This window comes from Nesoenas mayeri, assembly GCF_963082525.1.
Source record: "Nesoenas mayeri genome assembly, chromosome: 1".
Classification (NCBI taxonomy): Eukaryota; Metazoa; Chordata; class Aves; order Columbiformes; family Columbidae; genus Nesoenas; species Nesoenas mayeri.
In genome coordinates this window covers 89,251,628-89,268,341 of record NC_137541.1, presented here as the reverse complement: position 1 = coordinate 89,268,341, position 16,714 = coordinate 89,251,628, and the positions used below count along the sequence as shown (strand labels likewise).

Sequence of the window (16,714 nt, the reverse complement as noted above, 5' to 3'; positions counted from 1 at the left end):
TGAGCAAGATTTACTCTTGGAAAAATTTCCTGTATTGTTATTTGGTTAGAAATGGATTGTTTGAGAAGGGTGGAGTGAACAGCAAGAGAGTTGGCTCTGCCTCCACCTCTCTAATTATATCAAATGTGGGGCAGACTTGCTGGTGATGGCTTGAGTTGACTAGAGGGGGGGGGCAGCTTGCATGTTCTTTGTGTCCCCCTCAGTGCTAGACTGACACCCATGTGTTAAACAAACCAAGGCACACTGAGGAACAGATCCCACCTCCGACATCAGAGAGGACTCTTCCTCCTGACAAAGCCTCATTCATCCACCAGCCTCTGCCATGAGAAAAAGAATACAAATCAGAGCAATAGCAGAATGTGTTGGCACTCAGATGGGACTTCACAGTGCAGAGACATGCTTACATGCAGCCTCGAACAGCTCTGAGGCCCTAGTTCTACAAACCATCACTGCTTGGTTTAGATACTCTAAGTGTAGGCATACAAGAGACCATGCATTTCCCCACTACCGTGCCCAAAGCACTATCAGACTATCATAGAATAGTTTGGGTTGGAAGGGACCTTCAAAGGTCATCTAGTCCAACCTTTCTGCAATGAGCAGGGACATCTTCAACTAGAACAGGTTGCTCAGAGCCCCATTCAGCCTTGGAAGGGACCTTCAAAGCTCATCTAGTCCAACCTCTCTGCAATGAGCAGGGACATCTTCAACTAGATCAGGTTGCTCAGAGCCCTGTTCAGCCTGGCCTGGAATGTTTCCAGCTACAACCCCTCTGGGCAACCTGTAAAGACCCCTTTGTGCAAGTCACAAGGCACTTAATACTTCTCCCTGTGACAAGCAGCAATGGTTAATTCCCAAACAGCTTTCTCTAGGAAAGCAACAAAAGCATAGATGTTTTATCTTTTGGTAAATCTCTACAGAACTATGCTTGAACTTTTTTGAAGTTAACAGAGAAACATACAGACAGATGCAGAATTCTGTGACTATTTTGCAAGCTCCTTTTGAAAGTTTTGCTTAACTGGCAGAACCTCAATAGCAATTTTTGGTTTAAGTCAAGCAAGGGAACAGTATGCACGCCTTCAGTATTCAGGGAGCTGTACTGCTCATTTGCCATCTCAATTGCCACCACCTCTGGTTATGTGATTATCATGAAATGATGCAGTTTGTGGTAGCTGCTCTTCCTACCCCAGCAGCCCATGAACTCAAACTGGCCCACAATCCCAGCAGTCAACTGGTCTGGTGTAAAGGTCCTTGTGACAGAGGAAACACTGCTGGGGGTGCTGGCTGAGCAGCATGAGCTCTAGCATGGCTCGACTGAAGCTGCTACCAGAGGACAGGCTCCAACTGGCCACAGTGCTGCGATCCAGCCCTTTGCCTGCTACAGGACATGATCTGCACTGAGCATTAATCCCACCGGCCCCCAGCCCAGTCAAATCTCACCTGTGGCGTCAAGAGGGTTGAGAAGCCTCTAAATATTGAGCTTCAACTTAAGCGTGTACTGTAGGAAACACAAAACCAAGGCTTTAGTCGGTAACGACAGCAGCAAATTTGCATACCATGGGAAGACTCCTATTATGAAAACCTTGCCAGCTATGCTTCCTGATGGTGTGTGAGTTACTGTATATAACTCCATAATATTAAATTAGGGTTCCTTTTGGGGTTTTTTTGTCATTTTTCTTTTCACAACTCCTATTGCCCAAGGCTGCACGGATTCCCAGTAACAGCATGTGGAAATGCCCGGTCACTACATGGCGAGGGAGCATCAACAGACTGGGAAAAGGGGCAGCAATGCATGGAGACCCAGTGCTGAGCGGGGGATGAGGAGGCAGACTTCACCAGGGGACAGCCTGAGGAGCTCAGGCTGTTTAGTTTTCCAAAGACAAGGCTAGGAGCAGTCCTTGTCGCAGATCTGTTACAACAGTGGGGAACAGACGTGTGGTACTAAAGGCATCTTCTTTTTAGCAGATCAAACTCAAGATTCAGCATTCAGAGATCAAAACTAGACAACCGCAACCCAGAAATTAGGTGTAGCAGCATGTGGGTAATTAACCACTGCAGCAATGTAACAAACACAGTGGTATTTTCCATTTGTGGTAATTACTTAATCAAGTCTAGATGTTTTTTAAGACACGCTTTAGAGTCCAGAGCGAATGGAATTAATCAAAGAGGTGGATATATAGGCTGTATTATGCAAGAGGGCAGAAGTGAAGCACAAGAGCTCCTTTTGGCCTCACATCTACTAATTTGTGGGGAAAATTGTCCTTCTTAGTGTCAGTGGAGTTTGTAGACAGCCAGATTTTTAGTGACAAGACATGCTGATGTTTACATGAAATAGTAATAACAATACATTGTGTTTCACCCACACCTCTAATCTGAAATTTTCCAAGCTCTTTATTGTCACTATGTCAACAAGCCTGACAACTCAGCATTTGACAAACTGGCATTATCATCCCCTTTTCATCCAGCTTGAACTTTTTCAGAGTAGCTAATCATCTGCTTACCATTTACATGGGAATCAGGCTACCTGTGATCTTGGGCACCTACTTTTAGGCCTCTTGGTGAGAAAATACTCACATGGGTGCCTTGCAGAAGGTCTTGAGGTGAGAAGTGGCACAGCGCACAGAATTGCCCAGCAGCTGCCTGCTCCAGATGCCTATCCCCAGGACACACTTTACAGCACTCAAAAACTCTGTATAACCTCCCCTGAAACATTCTGGTAACAACATGCTTTCTAAGACCAGGAGACAGCAGTGAAAACATTAAAAGGAAAAAAAAAAAAATGACAGAGGATGTTTCCCAGCTGTTTTGACAAACATCTTCATATATAACAAAAAAAAAAAAAAAGTACTTTCCATTAGTTACCATGACAACCAACGGAAATCACTAACCCATCTTCTCTTCCTTGTCAACCTTTGGCAGACCAGTCAGCGAAAGCAACTATGCCCCATGCAAGATCCTCTACTTAACCACAACATAAGCTCACAGGGAAATCTACATTGCCATAATGTCTAGTGCTCCCCTTATAGCACCATCTCCAATTTGTTTCCTCTGAGCTACAAATGGCTGGAGCTCCCCTCTGAGAGCACACACGCTCCAGAAATGCAATCCCCACTGTGAGACACCCCATACCTCCCACCTTACACCCCTCCTCTCTCTTTCTCTGGCTCCATGCAAACATGCAACCATCTCTTCCTTCCCATCTGTGGGCCATCAGCTCACTTCTTAAATGTGGTCTGTAAGAGCCCTTTGTGCACTTTATTGCCTGGCAATTCTGGTCCACATTTTATCTCTGTTTTCCTCACTACTGTTATTGTTGTTGATAAGGATAATGACCCTCTACAGTGCTTGTTGTACCTTCTGCATGGAGCTTTTAAACTTTTTTTAACAGGAATGCATTCAGCTTCATAAGCCCTTCCAAGAGGCTTAGCACCATTATTATATACGTATTTTACAGATATGAACACTGCAGCTTAGATGAATTAGGTGCCTTGCCCAAAGCCTATAGACAAATCAAGGCATGATGTTAAGAGTAAGGACAAATAGGTCTGGAGACAAGAGTCTGTTTGCATTTTCCTGATGCCTACAAGGCTCTGAAGTTGTTTGAGACACGTATGCTCAGACTCCCCTTTAGTCCACCTTGCCAAAACCCCAGAACAAAGAAATATAGACCTGGAAAACAAAACAATATAAACCTGGAAAACAAAACAAAACAAACAAAAACCAAAACCAAACAAAAACCACAAAAACCGCCACAAAACACACACACAAACGCCAAAACCAACCAACCAAAAAACAAACCACCAACCAAAACCCAACAGTTGTCTCTGTTTAATGCTGGTTTACTGTTGACCTTGCATCTGCAGCCAGGATGGCCCAACTCACCCCAGCGTCTGGATGTGTGCTGCTGCACTGCAGAAGAGCTTGGCAGTGATTTGTGAGGCCATATTAATGCCCAGCTGTTCTCCTGTCTCATTCGGCTTCCACGTACACAAAGTTCAGAGTGGCCCAGCCACTGCACTGACACTGTGAGGTTTCAGACTATTCATATACCACAGCAACATTTAAAACTCGCTCAGTAGAATCTGAAATCCCCAAATATTCCACATAGATCGTGAATTTTGCTGTGCTCCCCTCCACTCCCCCATCCCAGCTCTGGGTTGCAGGAGTCACCAGCAAGTTACTCCGTAATAGGGCCGAGAAAGGTGGCTCTGTGTGCGTGTGTAAACCATAAACCATTTTTGTGTCCCACGATTAAACACGCTTTGGCTCAGCTTCCTCCATGACACCCTCCTGGAGGACCTGCATGCAGCTCTGAGAACCAAGAAGGGAAGGACAAACCATAAAGTGTGAAGCTGAGCAACCACAAGCTGTTTGACAAGCTGCTTCCCACAGGTTCCCATCTCAAGGCTGATCACATTTGGTGGCTACGAAGGTATGAACTGCAATCAACAGGGAATACTCACAAAACACTTCTCTGGTCTGTAGTAAAAGCTGATCTCACACTGGAGCTTTTCCCTCGGGTAGGGCAGTAACTACTGCATCACAGCATCCACTTTTACAAAACTTACGAGGAACTTACAAGTATATTGTAGGAAATTAATACACTTCACTAAAATGGCTGAAAGTGGGTGTTGGTTTTAAAAGTTATTCGAGGAGGTTCAAAGGTATCAACAAACAGAGAATAAGATCACATAAAGCTCCATTACTTTAGGCAGCCATGGAAAAACTGTTCTGCTTTGACAGAAGGAATGGAGCTGCTAGGAGACTAAAAGAGGTGGACTAAGCATGGAGCTGAGGGGCCCCCTAAACCGGCGACATGTACATGATGGAGATAATAGTGTGGGGAAGGAACTGATTATCACTGAGCATGGGGGCGTAATTAGTATTGTTGGGACAGAATAAAAAGATTAATGGTCTACTTGCTCATAGAAGAGGACCATGAAGATACATTGACTTGGAGATACTCCAGAGTGTTTTTCACAGAACAGGAAGGGGGGCATCACTTATTGGGGATGTGTAAAACTGGATATGACAGGACCCTAATGGCTACAATTTGTACAGGCAGCTACTAATCCCAGGGCATGCAGTGATACACTGTAGAAGAAACAGTCTGTTTTTCTAATGGGGCATGCTTTGAATGATGCCAAAAAGCATTACCATGTTTTGTCACTATCCCCTCTGAAAATCTTGGCAAAACACATGGGCTGCGGGGAAGGATCCTGTGGGTGTGCACATGTCTTCCCACATACACTTCTCAGGTGAACAAAGGCCTGAGGACATGCCTCTTGCCCTCCTGAAGTGCTGGAGCACTGGAACAGGGTCCCCAGAGATGCAGTCACGGCCCTAAGTCTGATAGTGTTCAGGCATTTGGATAACGCCGTCAGACATATGGTATGAATTTTGGGGTTGTCCTGTGCAGGGACAGGAGTTGGACTTAATGATCCCTGTGGGTCCCTTCCAGCTCAGGACATTCTATGATTCTATGAAAGCTCGGCACAAGAGCAAGCCGAGACACCAAGGCTTGCTCTTTAATTGCAGACTGGGTATAGATTAGGCAGTTAAAATTTAAAAAAGAAAAAAAAAATTTAAAAAATTAAAAAACACTCCCTCCTTACTTTTACACATCATCCTCTACCAACAGGTCCAGGCCCCAGTCCTGGGGACATAAGGAATGGAGCTCCATGAGAAAGCAGAGGAGGCTCCATGGAGTCTCTGTTGTGACCTGACCTTGCCACCATGCATCCCCAGGGCAACTGGAGAAGGGGAGCATAGCCTGAATAAGATTAGGCGTATACTATTTGCGTGGCATTCATCATCTAGGGGCTGGAATACCCCAGAGCTTGCATCATACGGAGCAAACATGCTGTCCTCAGACTGGAATACCGCAGCTTTTCTGCCAAGCTGAAGGCGATGCCTTCAACGTGAATGCTTGGTCCCCTGCCACCTTAATCTTCCAGAGCCCTGGGTTTGAATGCGCGAGCTGCAGACCAAAGCTGGGTCACAACCTTTTTGGTTATCCCTGAGGAATTTTTACTCACCCAGACAACGAAACGATCCAGACATAGCAAAAATTCCCTGAGGAAATCACTTCCTCCTACATATAGGAAACGAGACAACAATTCCAATCCCTCATACATAAGCTTCTCAAACATAAACACGAAAAAGTGGCCAAAACACAGGAGGGGAAAGAAAGTCCCAGAGCAGCAAGAAGTACATATGCAAAGAGTTACGTCATGCATAAGGAAAGCTCTTGGCTTCAGGCTACAATTACAGCACTTAAATGGCAGGGGCCGCCCTAGCATGGAGGGGCCCCCCCCAGGCACCATCCTCCGGATCGATTAATTGTTGGGAAAAAGCAGACTCTGCTGTCAAAACCATCCCTAGACACTGTGGCACTGGAGGCCAATCTGGCAACTGGCCAGCGCCTGTCCAATGGTCCCTTTTCCGCCTGTCCCGGAGGATGGACAGAAACTCCTTGTTCTGTCCTCCTGACACTCAACCCCCAAAATGCCTCAACCTGGCAGTGGGGTGATGAGGAAAGAGTGGCCAAGGGCAGCATTTCTGATGGCAGGAGGCACACCCAGCCCACGGGCTCCTGCCTTAGGACAAGGTTCACCAGTACATCTCTCCATCAGAGGCAAGTACCTTTGCCAGCCCATCCCTGTCACCCCACTCTTGCTTCCCTCTTATCCAGGATTTTAATACCCCCTTCTCCCATCAAAACAAAAGCTGGTTACTATGGGGTCCGTTACATAGCACCACAGTATTTAGAGAAAGTGGTTAGTGGTCCATCTCTGGGACAGCAGTTGACAGGGCACAGCCAAGGGAAACACTGTACAGAGAGCCATCCTGCAGTGCTTATACAGAGGTGAATGAGATGGGTTCTAACAAGTGTTTCCTCTCAACTCCTCGTTTTCCTGGTGCATTGGGTATTTTCCTCAGAAGCAGAGGAGAACTGGCACCCTCTTCCCAGTGAGACAAAAAACAGATTCCAGTCTTCAAGCAGTGCTTAGTTTCTTCTGCCAAAATATTTGCTTGGCTGTCAAACAGTGGAAATGTGGGATCCACCTACAGCTGAGCTAATGAGATATCAAATCCCACCTCAGTCATCCGCCCCAAAACCCTTGTTCTTTCCAAATGTGTTCGTCTAAGAGGAACCTCCATATTGTTTCCAGGTTACAGACCCCTTGACACACTTCAGACAAGGTGAGGGTGTCTCAAGAAATTCCACATGTGCAGATTGGAGCACAAGCTTGGTTTCCTTCATCATCTCTCACAGGCAACCTACAACGAATCCACTGCAACCATGGGCCCAATGTCAAAACCCAGAGGTACACTGTAATAAGTGGGAGAGCTAAGGCATAGAGCAGGTACTAAGATTTCATAGTATCTTCTATGAACTTCACTTGTGGGTAGCTGGTTTGCACAGCAGAGAGGGGACACAGTCCCTTGTTACTTACTGCTGGCTAGTGTCTTCAGTCCAGATCAGAGCTGAAGCACACTTCAGAGCAAGCAGTAAGAAAATACCATGTGCTTGTGCTGCGGTTATCTGTGCTTTAATACAGATAGCACAGAAGCCTCCAGGCCTGTTTATCTGCCATTTGTTTATTTACTGCTGCAATGCCTAGAAATTGCAATCAGAGCCCTGTAGTCAAGAGCAAATAAGCCCCTGCTCTAACGATCTCACATCTAACTTAGCACATTAGCTGTGGAAAAATCTACAACCTCTGGGAAAGTCAAGATGTGTATAACCCCATGCCCGCCTCCCAGAAGCAGTTCTGGAAGGAAGCACGCTTCATAGCATAGAAGCAATCTGCTCTTTTCTTTTGCTAAACTCAGAGACAATGCTGGGAGGGATAAATCCTTCCAAAGAAATGCTGATTATTCATAGGTTAGCTGAGACATCACAGTACAGCAGAAGCCAACCCCCCTGAGTTGATGCAGCTAAATAAGGCATTTCTGGGAACCAATCTCATCTAGCTCACAAGATATGTGGCAAAAACACAGCCTGGTTAATAGGAGTCTCATGAGCCCGGAAAGACACATCTGGCTGAGATTTGTGACAAACTCTCTTCTGCACAAAGAGAAACATTCCCCAGCTCGTATAACACCATACACGAAAGATCAAAGGTGCCCCAGTGCCTCCTGATGGGTAAGCAGCTGTACCAATAACAGCAGCTGGAAAATGCAACAGGAGACTCTCAGCCAGTCCTTCCCTCCTGTGCTGGGAGCGGAGCTGCCTTCCAGGCAGCCCCCAGCAGCAGCCCCCTGTTAATTACCAGCAAAGGAATTTGCACTCTGGCAGATAAAGTCATTCACTCAGCTCCAAAGCATTTGCACAAAGCAGCTTGGGCCTGACGGCAGCTCCAACTGAGAAGGAGCACCAGGGTGCCACGCACATGTACGTGCTCCACAACGTTGCTTCTGCTTCAGAGCTTCTGCCGCGCACACTGCTGCTCGGAGGTTGTGGTCCCATCAAAATAGCCGAGGAGGCTGTTCAAACACTTGGACATGGGGCATTTGGCCAGCGACTCCAGCACAACACAAGGTGCCTCAGACTGAACCGCTTGTTTAGTCTCTCGGACTCTGATCCCTGGGACTATCCGCAGCACAGCAGCTGCCCCACAGCACAGCACGTGCCTTAAAAACCAGGCTTTGCATAGATGAGCCTCTGCTGTGTCCCCAGGATAGAATCACGTTTTCCCTGGCTCCCCGTTTAAAACATGCTTATGGCCTTGATGGGGAACTCCAGCAATGCCTGGTCTGGCACTCAAGGACACAGTTTCAAGCAGGAAGATGCCTATCACTCCAAAAACAGTTCAGGAGAAAAAAAGGATGCTGTATTTCCTTCCACTGAAGATATGCCTGCTAGATTAGACCTGGGAAGGTAGTTTTATTACATTAGTGGGTTACATGTGATTGCTGGGATTTATTGAACAAAGCCAGTGCATGTTAAAAACAGCCCGAGTTACCCACATCACTGGCACCATGGTGTCTTTTCTTACCATGGACAAAAAATACCAGCGAGGACTGAACTATCCACAAAGTCTCTACCTCTTCATTTCAAAGGTAAACGGACCTTTCTTAAAATTATAGCTTCTGCGCCAAATACAGCTATGCAATTACATCTCAACTTTCATTTATTCAATTTAATCTCTTAAGACAGCAGTTTTCAGCCTTCACCATTGCAAAACCATGGGAAAAGCTTAACCAAAGCAAGCTGACAATGCTGGCCAGACTATGTGAACAGCCCAATGGGAGGAAGCACACCAGGCTTTATGAAGACCAGCTGAACTGCCAGCTCCATCTTCCCCCAGGCACACAAGCACTTTGCTGGCAAAAGGGGAACAGGACTTGGAAGGGGTGGCGCATCACCCCTCCTGCATGCAAAAGCAGTCAAGTCAGATGGAAAAGAAGCGCTCAGGTGAGTTAAGCAGACAGAACTTGGCTGAAAACTTTGTCTTCTCTCCTCCCTCAACATCCTTTTTCAGCTTTTCATGTCAAAAAATTACACTGAGGGAAAAATTAATCCCAGGGTTATAACACGTAGAGACTCCAAACACTGTGCTATTAGAAAAGGTCATAAATCTGCCTCCAGATGCTTGTCATCGCCACGTTGCTCGGGGGTATAGCCCCCTCACATCTGTCAGTATATCTCCTTGCGAGAGCCTCCAGCTCTCCTCCTCTAGCCCTTTTTAGGCAAAATGAAACAAGTCAGATTAAAATGTTTACATAACTCTTTCAAAAGGCTGGCTCGTTTGGCCAGAAATGGGTTAAGGACAGTTCAAGAGAACAGCCACAGGTCTCTGGGATTAATCTGAACGGCCAGAAAACTGGCAAGAACAGAGGGCAGGCCAGGGCAGTGACCTCTCCTCCTGGCAAGGCTGGATTCGGGAATAGACTTCTGTCCGCAGCTCACGCCAATATACTCATCCTGGAGTAAGCCCCATTGCTAACGTCTAAAATTCATGGTGAAAAACAACTTTGCTGATGTTTCTCAATCAAGTTTGAGCCAAAATAATTTATGAAAACCACCTCACCCTTATTTCGAAATAAGTATCCTGGCGTGACATGTAACGATGCTGGTATAATTACAGTGGTACCACAAATGGAAGTGCTCCTGTACGCTACCCTTCAGACCTCAGGGACACTGTCCAACAGCAACTAAGACTCCTCTCCGGTGTTAACTAGGTAACTTACTCCAGCAAGGTATGAACAGCTGATTAACTTTTAATACATTCATCACACTTTTTGAGTCTCTCCCTTTTCCTCTATTGCAATGGATGCTTTGCCCCCACCCCCCCCCGCCCCCAAAACAAACAAACTAAATTAAAAAAAAAAAAAAATCACTTCATCTGCTTCGGAAAGCCCCAGATAAGAACACAAGCAACTTCACTTCTGTAGCATCCCCGTTAATACGAGTGAACGGCTGCCTCATTGAGAGCCTGACCCAGGAAGAATGCGATAAAAAGGGCTGTCTGAAGCTGGTGGCTGGCTTCCATCTGAGGAGTACAGTTCATCATCTATTGCTCTTGTTACTATTACTGAACTGGGCCAAGAAAAGCTCCCAAGTTTTGGCAAGCCTCAGATTTTTCCAGTCTGCACAAAGTCATGCCAGGAACATTTACTGAAGCAATTTCTTTCTTTAAAGACTCTAATTATGCACCTAACAATGTTGTAGAAATGAGTCTTGTACAAAAACCCTGGTACAGTTCAGATGTAGTTTTGCCGACAAAAGGATTAGAAGCTTAAGGCTCAGTGTTAATATTCCGAACATACTGAAAGGCACAAAGTGCAAATTGCAGCAGAAACAGAAGAAATACAGAGGTTATCACTTCCAAAATCTGGAAAAAGGAAAACCACACAGGAAAATGCCATACTAATTTTATTAAATGCCAATCAGTAATGCAGGGAAGTGGTAATAAGAAACATTTAGAGGCAGGCAACCATCAAAGCCACCTCTCAAATGCAAGAGCTCAGCTTCAAGAACAGCCCACTCCCTAGAAAATGAGAAGGTCTAGATATCCCAGAGGGTGGGATACTGCTGGTGAGTGGACTGATGGTCATCACTCAGCAGCTACCAGCAACAAGGAACAAAACTGAACCCCAAGACAAAAGCTGTCTGAGGTGTCAGTTTTCCCTGAAACCAGACCCAAACCTCAGTCATCACTTGCAGGTTTTGCTGAACTTAGAGTGGCATAGAAGCAAAACATTAACTGGTTTGACACCTGGACGGCTATCTCTGAAAACAGGCAAATCATTCATTTATCCACTCAAGCATGAACTGGCCTTTAAAACCAAGTTTTGAACATGATGGCTGTACACTTTTCTTACTTTCAGTTTGCAGATGAGGCATAGAGACATGACAGTACTTACACTTTGGAAGCCATCCAGGTATTCCAAATTAGAGTGCATTAGGCAAATAGCAGGACTTAGCAATTTGACCAGGTTAACACAATGTTAGTGGCAGTGGTGAAATCAAGGGCCAAACACACCTTGGCAATGTTTCTCCAGGTTACGGACTCCAAGAGGCTTTGCTCAGACCACTGCCATCACTATTTAGCTGTTATTATAAATTGTCTTATGAGTGCACTGCTGTGTATTTGCTTCCTATGGAGGTTTCTGGACTAGAACTGGTTACGGTTTATTTAGGGTTCCTAATAAAACAGATAACCATTCTGGCTTTTTCAGGACAATGTCAGAGGGGATGTATGGAAATGCTGACTACATAAGTACGTCACGCTTTGGGGATGAAAGTGTATTGCAATATTATCACGTACGGGCAGATGTGAAATGCTCACTCACACTACAGCTCAGTCCTGCTCCCCTCGGTTTTCACGACAGCCACGACTAGAGCTGTCTTGCAACCATCCTGTCTCACCTCTGCTCCTCACGTGCCCCGGCTTTTGCACTGTTCGGCCCTTCAGCGATCGGCTGGCAGTTGCGGGGAGTTCACCAAAGAAGCTTTGCTTATGGGGACAGAGCAGGAGCAATGTGTTTCACCCGAAACTCCCCTCTTTGCCATAACCAGGGCAGCATGCTCCACGGGTAAGAGGCAGAAAAAGACGGAACCGCTTCTAGCAAATCAGATGTGTTTATGCTTTTTAAATTATTTTTTTTTTAATTTTTTTTGTGCAGAGCCAAACTGCGATGCTCTAGGGTGGGGCTCGCCATCTGGGAGAAATATGTAGGGAGAAAAAATGCAGGCCGGGAGGACGAGCCGCCCCCCGCCCCCCGAGCGGGACCGCTTCCCTCCCCAAGCAAGCAGGCTCAGCCTCCCTCCCCAGCCCAGCTTGAGTTCATTTTCCTCAAATCACTTCCACATTTCCCCCGCCGTAATTATCGAATATTTTGTTTCTGACCTCACTTTTTACGGAGGCCGCCGCAACCGGGAATTCAGGCACCGTTTATGTTCTGTCAACAGAGCTGGGGGGGCGTTGCGAGTTGGGGGCTTTCAATGGTTTTCAATGTCATTGCAGTAAAGGAAGGGAAGAAAAGAGAGAAAGAAACAAAGAAAGAGCGGGAGGGAGGGGAAGGGGGTACTCGGGGGAGCCCAGCCCGGCGGCAGGGGAGTCCGGCCCGGGTGGGGATGCATCTCCCTCACCCTCACGGAGGGGCCCGGCGGCCCCGCAACTTCCCTCCCGCCCCGGCTGCTACTTTCCCCAGTCTCGGCAGCTCCCCCTCCCCACCCCGGGATGCCGCCCGCGGCCCGGCGGCGCCGGGGAAGGGGGACGCGGAGGAAAACGCCAGAAGGAGCCCCGCGCTCCCCCCACGCCGGCCCGCCCGCCCCTGGCCCCCCGCCTACCTCGGCTCGCAGGCGGGCGACGGCCAGCAGAGCGCAGAGCAGCGGGAGAGTTTTCCAGATCTGCAAGAGAGGGAGCGGGAAAGGGGATGGGGGGGCCGGTGAGTGCGGGCCGGGGCGGCCGCCGCCACCGCCGCCACCAAACTTCCCGCCGGGCGGCCCCGCTCACCATGCTGCGGGCGGCTGGCGGCACCGGCGGGGCAGGAGGAGTTGCGGAGGCGCCTTCCCCGGCTCCGGCTTGATCGGGAAGGGAAGGGGAGGACTCCCCCTCACCCCGACCCGCCAGCCCGCGGCTCCACCCCCGGCCCGACCCCCACCGCCTACCCCCGCCCCGGGGCCGCCTCCTCCCCGGCCCGCTGTGAGGGGCGGCCCCTCCCGGACCCCGCCGCTCCTCGGAGGTGTCCCCGGCGCTCCCGCCGGCGGGCCCCTCGGCGCCCCACTGGGGACTCGGTCGCCCCGTGGGCGGGGGGCTCGGGCCGCCTTGGCCCAGGGAGTGCCCGGGGGATTGTTGCCCTCCGAGCCCTACACTGTTGGGGGGCCAGGAAAGCGGGGCGCAGTCGTGCCCGGGTACAAGTGTCTGCCAGCCCGGCCAGAGAGCACCCCGCTGACGGGGTCACAGCCGCCCCCACGTTGTCACATAAAGAAAGAAGGGGGAAATTGAGGCACAAAATGGGCTTTCAGCTGTAGAAACCCGCTGTCTCCGTGCCCCAGCCCTGAGGCCCCGCTGAAGTGCTGGCCGGGGATACAGGGACCATCCGTGTCGGGATTCAGGGGGGTTTGAAAACAAGGGTTTCAGGCCACTGTGTGTTAGGATCCAAATGGCACTGCCTGAGCAGAACTGGCATCTGGGGTGTTGTGCCAGGCACAGAAGGCTGTAATCCCACTTGAAATGCCCAGTAGCGCTCATTCACATATAAATACCGGTGATCCTGTTGTTTAATCTCTTCAACTCTGAATTTTGAAAGCCTCTGGTAGCAGGAAGGCAGGACCTTACAATGTGAAGAGACAGACTGTCCCAGGCACATAAAGAAATCTCCACAGCAAGCAACACCATGACACCGCTTGTCAAGGGCTTTTCCTCAAGTTTTAAGGTTGGTTGTAACCAAAAGTGACACCACCAGCTTTCCAATCCAATTTTGCTCCATAACCGAGCATCCCCATAAACTGTCCATCTTCTTGCCCTGCTTTATTCTGTGCCCTCCATGTGAGCAGGCACCATGGGAGATGCTGGCATGTGTCCCCTCATTGTTCACCAAGACCAAAGATTATTTCAGCATCCTGCTGGAAGGAGTAAACTCTGGAAAAGTGTTATCCTGTATCAGCCCACATCTGGACTGATCACAGCAGCTGTGCCCTTTAGCTGTGCTTCCTCCTGCTATGTTCCCTCGCTGTGTTTTGTTTTTAGGACTACTGTTACTAATCTTGCATTTATGGAGCATCCTTCCCAAGCAAGTTCTGCTTCTTGCTGTGAGTGGTACTAGGCTATAAATCTATCCTGAAGATATGTCTGATTATTTCATTGCTAATGCTGAGTGATGTGGTTTTCATTGTCTTTTTTTTTTTTAAAAAATACCTTACCTTTCACAATGTACCTCCTTGTTTTGGAGCCATTGATTGCCTTGCCTCATGACACAAAGCAGGCAGAGTTATGGCTGAACTCAGCTGGCCTCTAGTTTGCAGAAGCACCATGGGATCAGGATCAGGCTCACCCTGAGTCACCCTGATGTGAGTGCCATGGTGAGAAAAAAGAAGTGAATAGCAAATGGTAAATATGTTTTAAAAGATTAATCAATTCCTGGCCTCTTGATGCCTGTCTCTGCGCAAGAGCTACACGAGGAGTCTCTCTATCTCCAGAGGGTAAAAGTGACTCTTGGGAACAGAGCACTAGCAGGGGTCTCCCAGCTCCCACCCTGATATCATGGGCAATCACCTCATTAAGTGTGATTAGCCAATGTGCTGGCTTATATACGTCACCATGAGCATGTTTGTTTGTTTGGTTGGTTGGTTTATTCTGTGTAATCAAAGGACTGAATATGAAACACAGTGTAAAGGACTAATCCTCTATTCTGCATTTGCATTCATGTGCACCAAAGCGTATTTCTTCGAGTTAGTTTTTATCACGTGGAAATGAGCAGAGGTGAAAACCAAAGTGCATCTCTAACACTAGCATCAGGGAGGATGTTACCTGTCCCACAGAGGACAGGTGTCCACAAGGGGAGACAGGTGTTTGTACAGCTACCCCTTAAATCAGGTAAAACTTTTTTGTGCAGATGAGGCCTGCATATCTCTGGAAGAGTTAGGAGGAACAGTCTTTAGCCCTTTGCTGGAAAGATGAGGATGGTGATAGAGCTGGGGGTGTTCGTGGGAGCATGGATGTCTGTTCTGTCAGGAAACTTACCGAGGCAGGGAAAAGTTGTATTGTTTCTTCTGTCACAGGCAGCACGAAACACTCTCAGCACATGCACCGGAGTCTACTATACACTGTGTACGAAGGCAGACATTTTATAATCAAATACATTATATCTGACAAACTTTTATTCCCAACTTTCACCATTTTAAACTGTAAACTACAAAGAACTGGTGTGTACTTCCTAAGTGCATAAGAAATAAATCTGCCAGGAATCTTTGCTTTTCTGTGATGGACTCATAACATGGAGAGTGAATCGTAAGCACTAGAATAAAGGGAAAGTAAATGCATTTGCAGTTGTGCTTTCAAGCTGTGGCCATAATGGATATGGTAATTCATCATTGCTGGCTACACAACCGAAGTAGTATCATAAAAACGCTTTCAGCTAAAAGCTTCATTATAAGGGTGAACAATGTTCGCCTGAAATTTTGAAGGTTGCAATGCTCTGGTGGGCCAAAGAAATTGGGAATCATTGCTCTAGAGGGAAGATGTTATTCTATTACACACATCAATATTTTATTTCTGCTGACGCTTACTTTCCAGACACTACTACTTTTAAAACAAACATTTTGTTACACATTTTGAGATACACACATATATGCCCAAGTGGCCACACAACTGAGATTCAGTACCAAGCCATTGTCTGAGAAGCAGACAATGTCTGGACTCACACAAGTATACTTCTCATGGGTGGATACATTCTCCTGTGTTTAATAAAGTGCAGGCTGCAAGTGGAGCTTTCTCCATTCTTGGGCCACTGTCAGCATCACTGCCCTGGACTCTCCGGTGCCTCACGAGGGTTACTCTCATTGTGCAGCCTCTCCCTTATTACAGCATGTGCAAAGATATACACCCAAAGTGGTTGTGTAAGCCTCATTTCCTGGGGAAACTAAGCTAAACGTGCACCAATAAATCACTTCTTAAGCCCTCACCCAGCCCTTGTGGCTATACCATGATATCACCCTCTCCACATTACCTCACTCCTGTCCACCACCCACAGCCTTCATGTCTCCTCCTTTCCCCCCAGCCACATGAAACCTCAGCCCTCAGGGATGGGGTTGTGCTTGCAGTGTTGTACTGAAGTCAGTGACCGCCTTGTCCCCACCGCATTTTAGGTGATGACTGAGGAAACCCAAGTTTTTTGGCAAGTGGCTTTGGGGATTCGGCAGTAACCTGCCCCACTGAAGAGTAAGAAATTTGCAGCAGTGTTATTTGGTAGAATTAGGAAGCAGGGTATTATTTTTGAACAGCAGGTCAGCAAGGTTGTAGCTGAGAAAGCTCAGCCCGTGTGGGACTGGAGGCAACTGTGTCACGTAGAGTTATGTGAGCAGTGCCGAGGGCACTGGGCTTCTTCAGCCTAGAGAAGAGACCCTGTTTGGAAAAGGAGGATGGACTAGAGACTTCCTGAGGTTCCTTCCAGCCTGAATTATCCAATGAGCTTGTTTATTCCTATAAGTCTGCTACAGCCTTCAAGCTAAAATCACTCTCACAAGAGAAGTCTTACTCAG

General features: G+C 47.7%; 1 protein-coding gene across 1 annotated transcript in view; it reads right to left on the bottom strand.

Annotated features, from left to right (window-relative positions):
- Positions 1–16,714, bottom strand: part of FSTL1 (follistatin like 1) — a gene marked incomplete at both ends in the record, with an annotated part of 68,753 nt that overhangs the window by 40,092 nt on the left and 11,947 nt on the right. Inside the window, 3 exons of the mRNA XM_080349987.1 lie at positions 12,803–12,862; positions 12,969–13,036; positions 13,124–13,326. Coding sequence (XP_080206113.1) covers positions 12,803–12,862; positions 12,969–13,036; positions 13,124–13,326 — 331 coding nt within the window. The remainder of the gene's footprint in view (positions 1–12,802; positions 12,863–12,968; positions 13,037–13,123; positions 13,327–16,714) is intronic.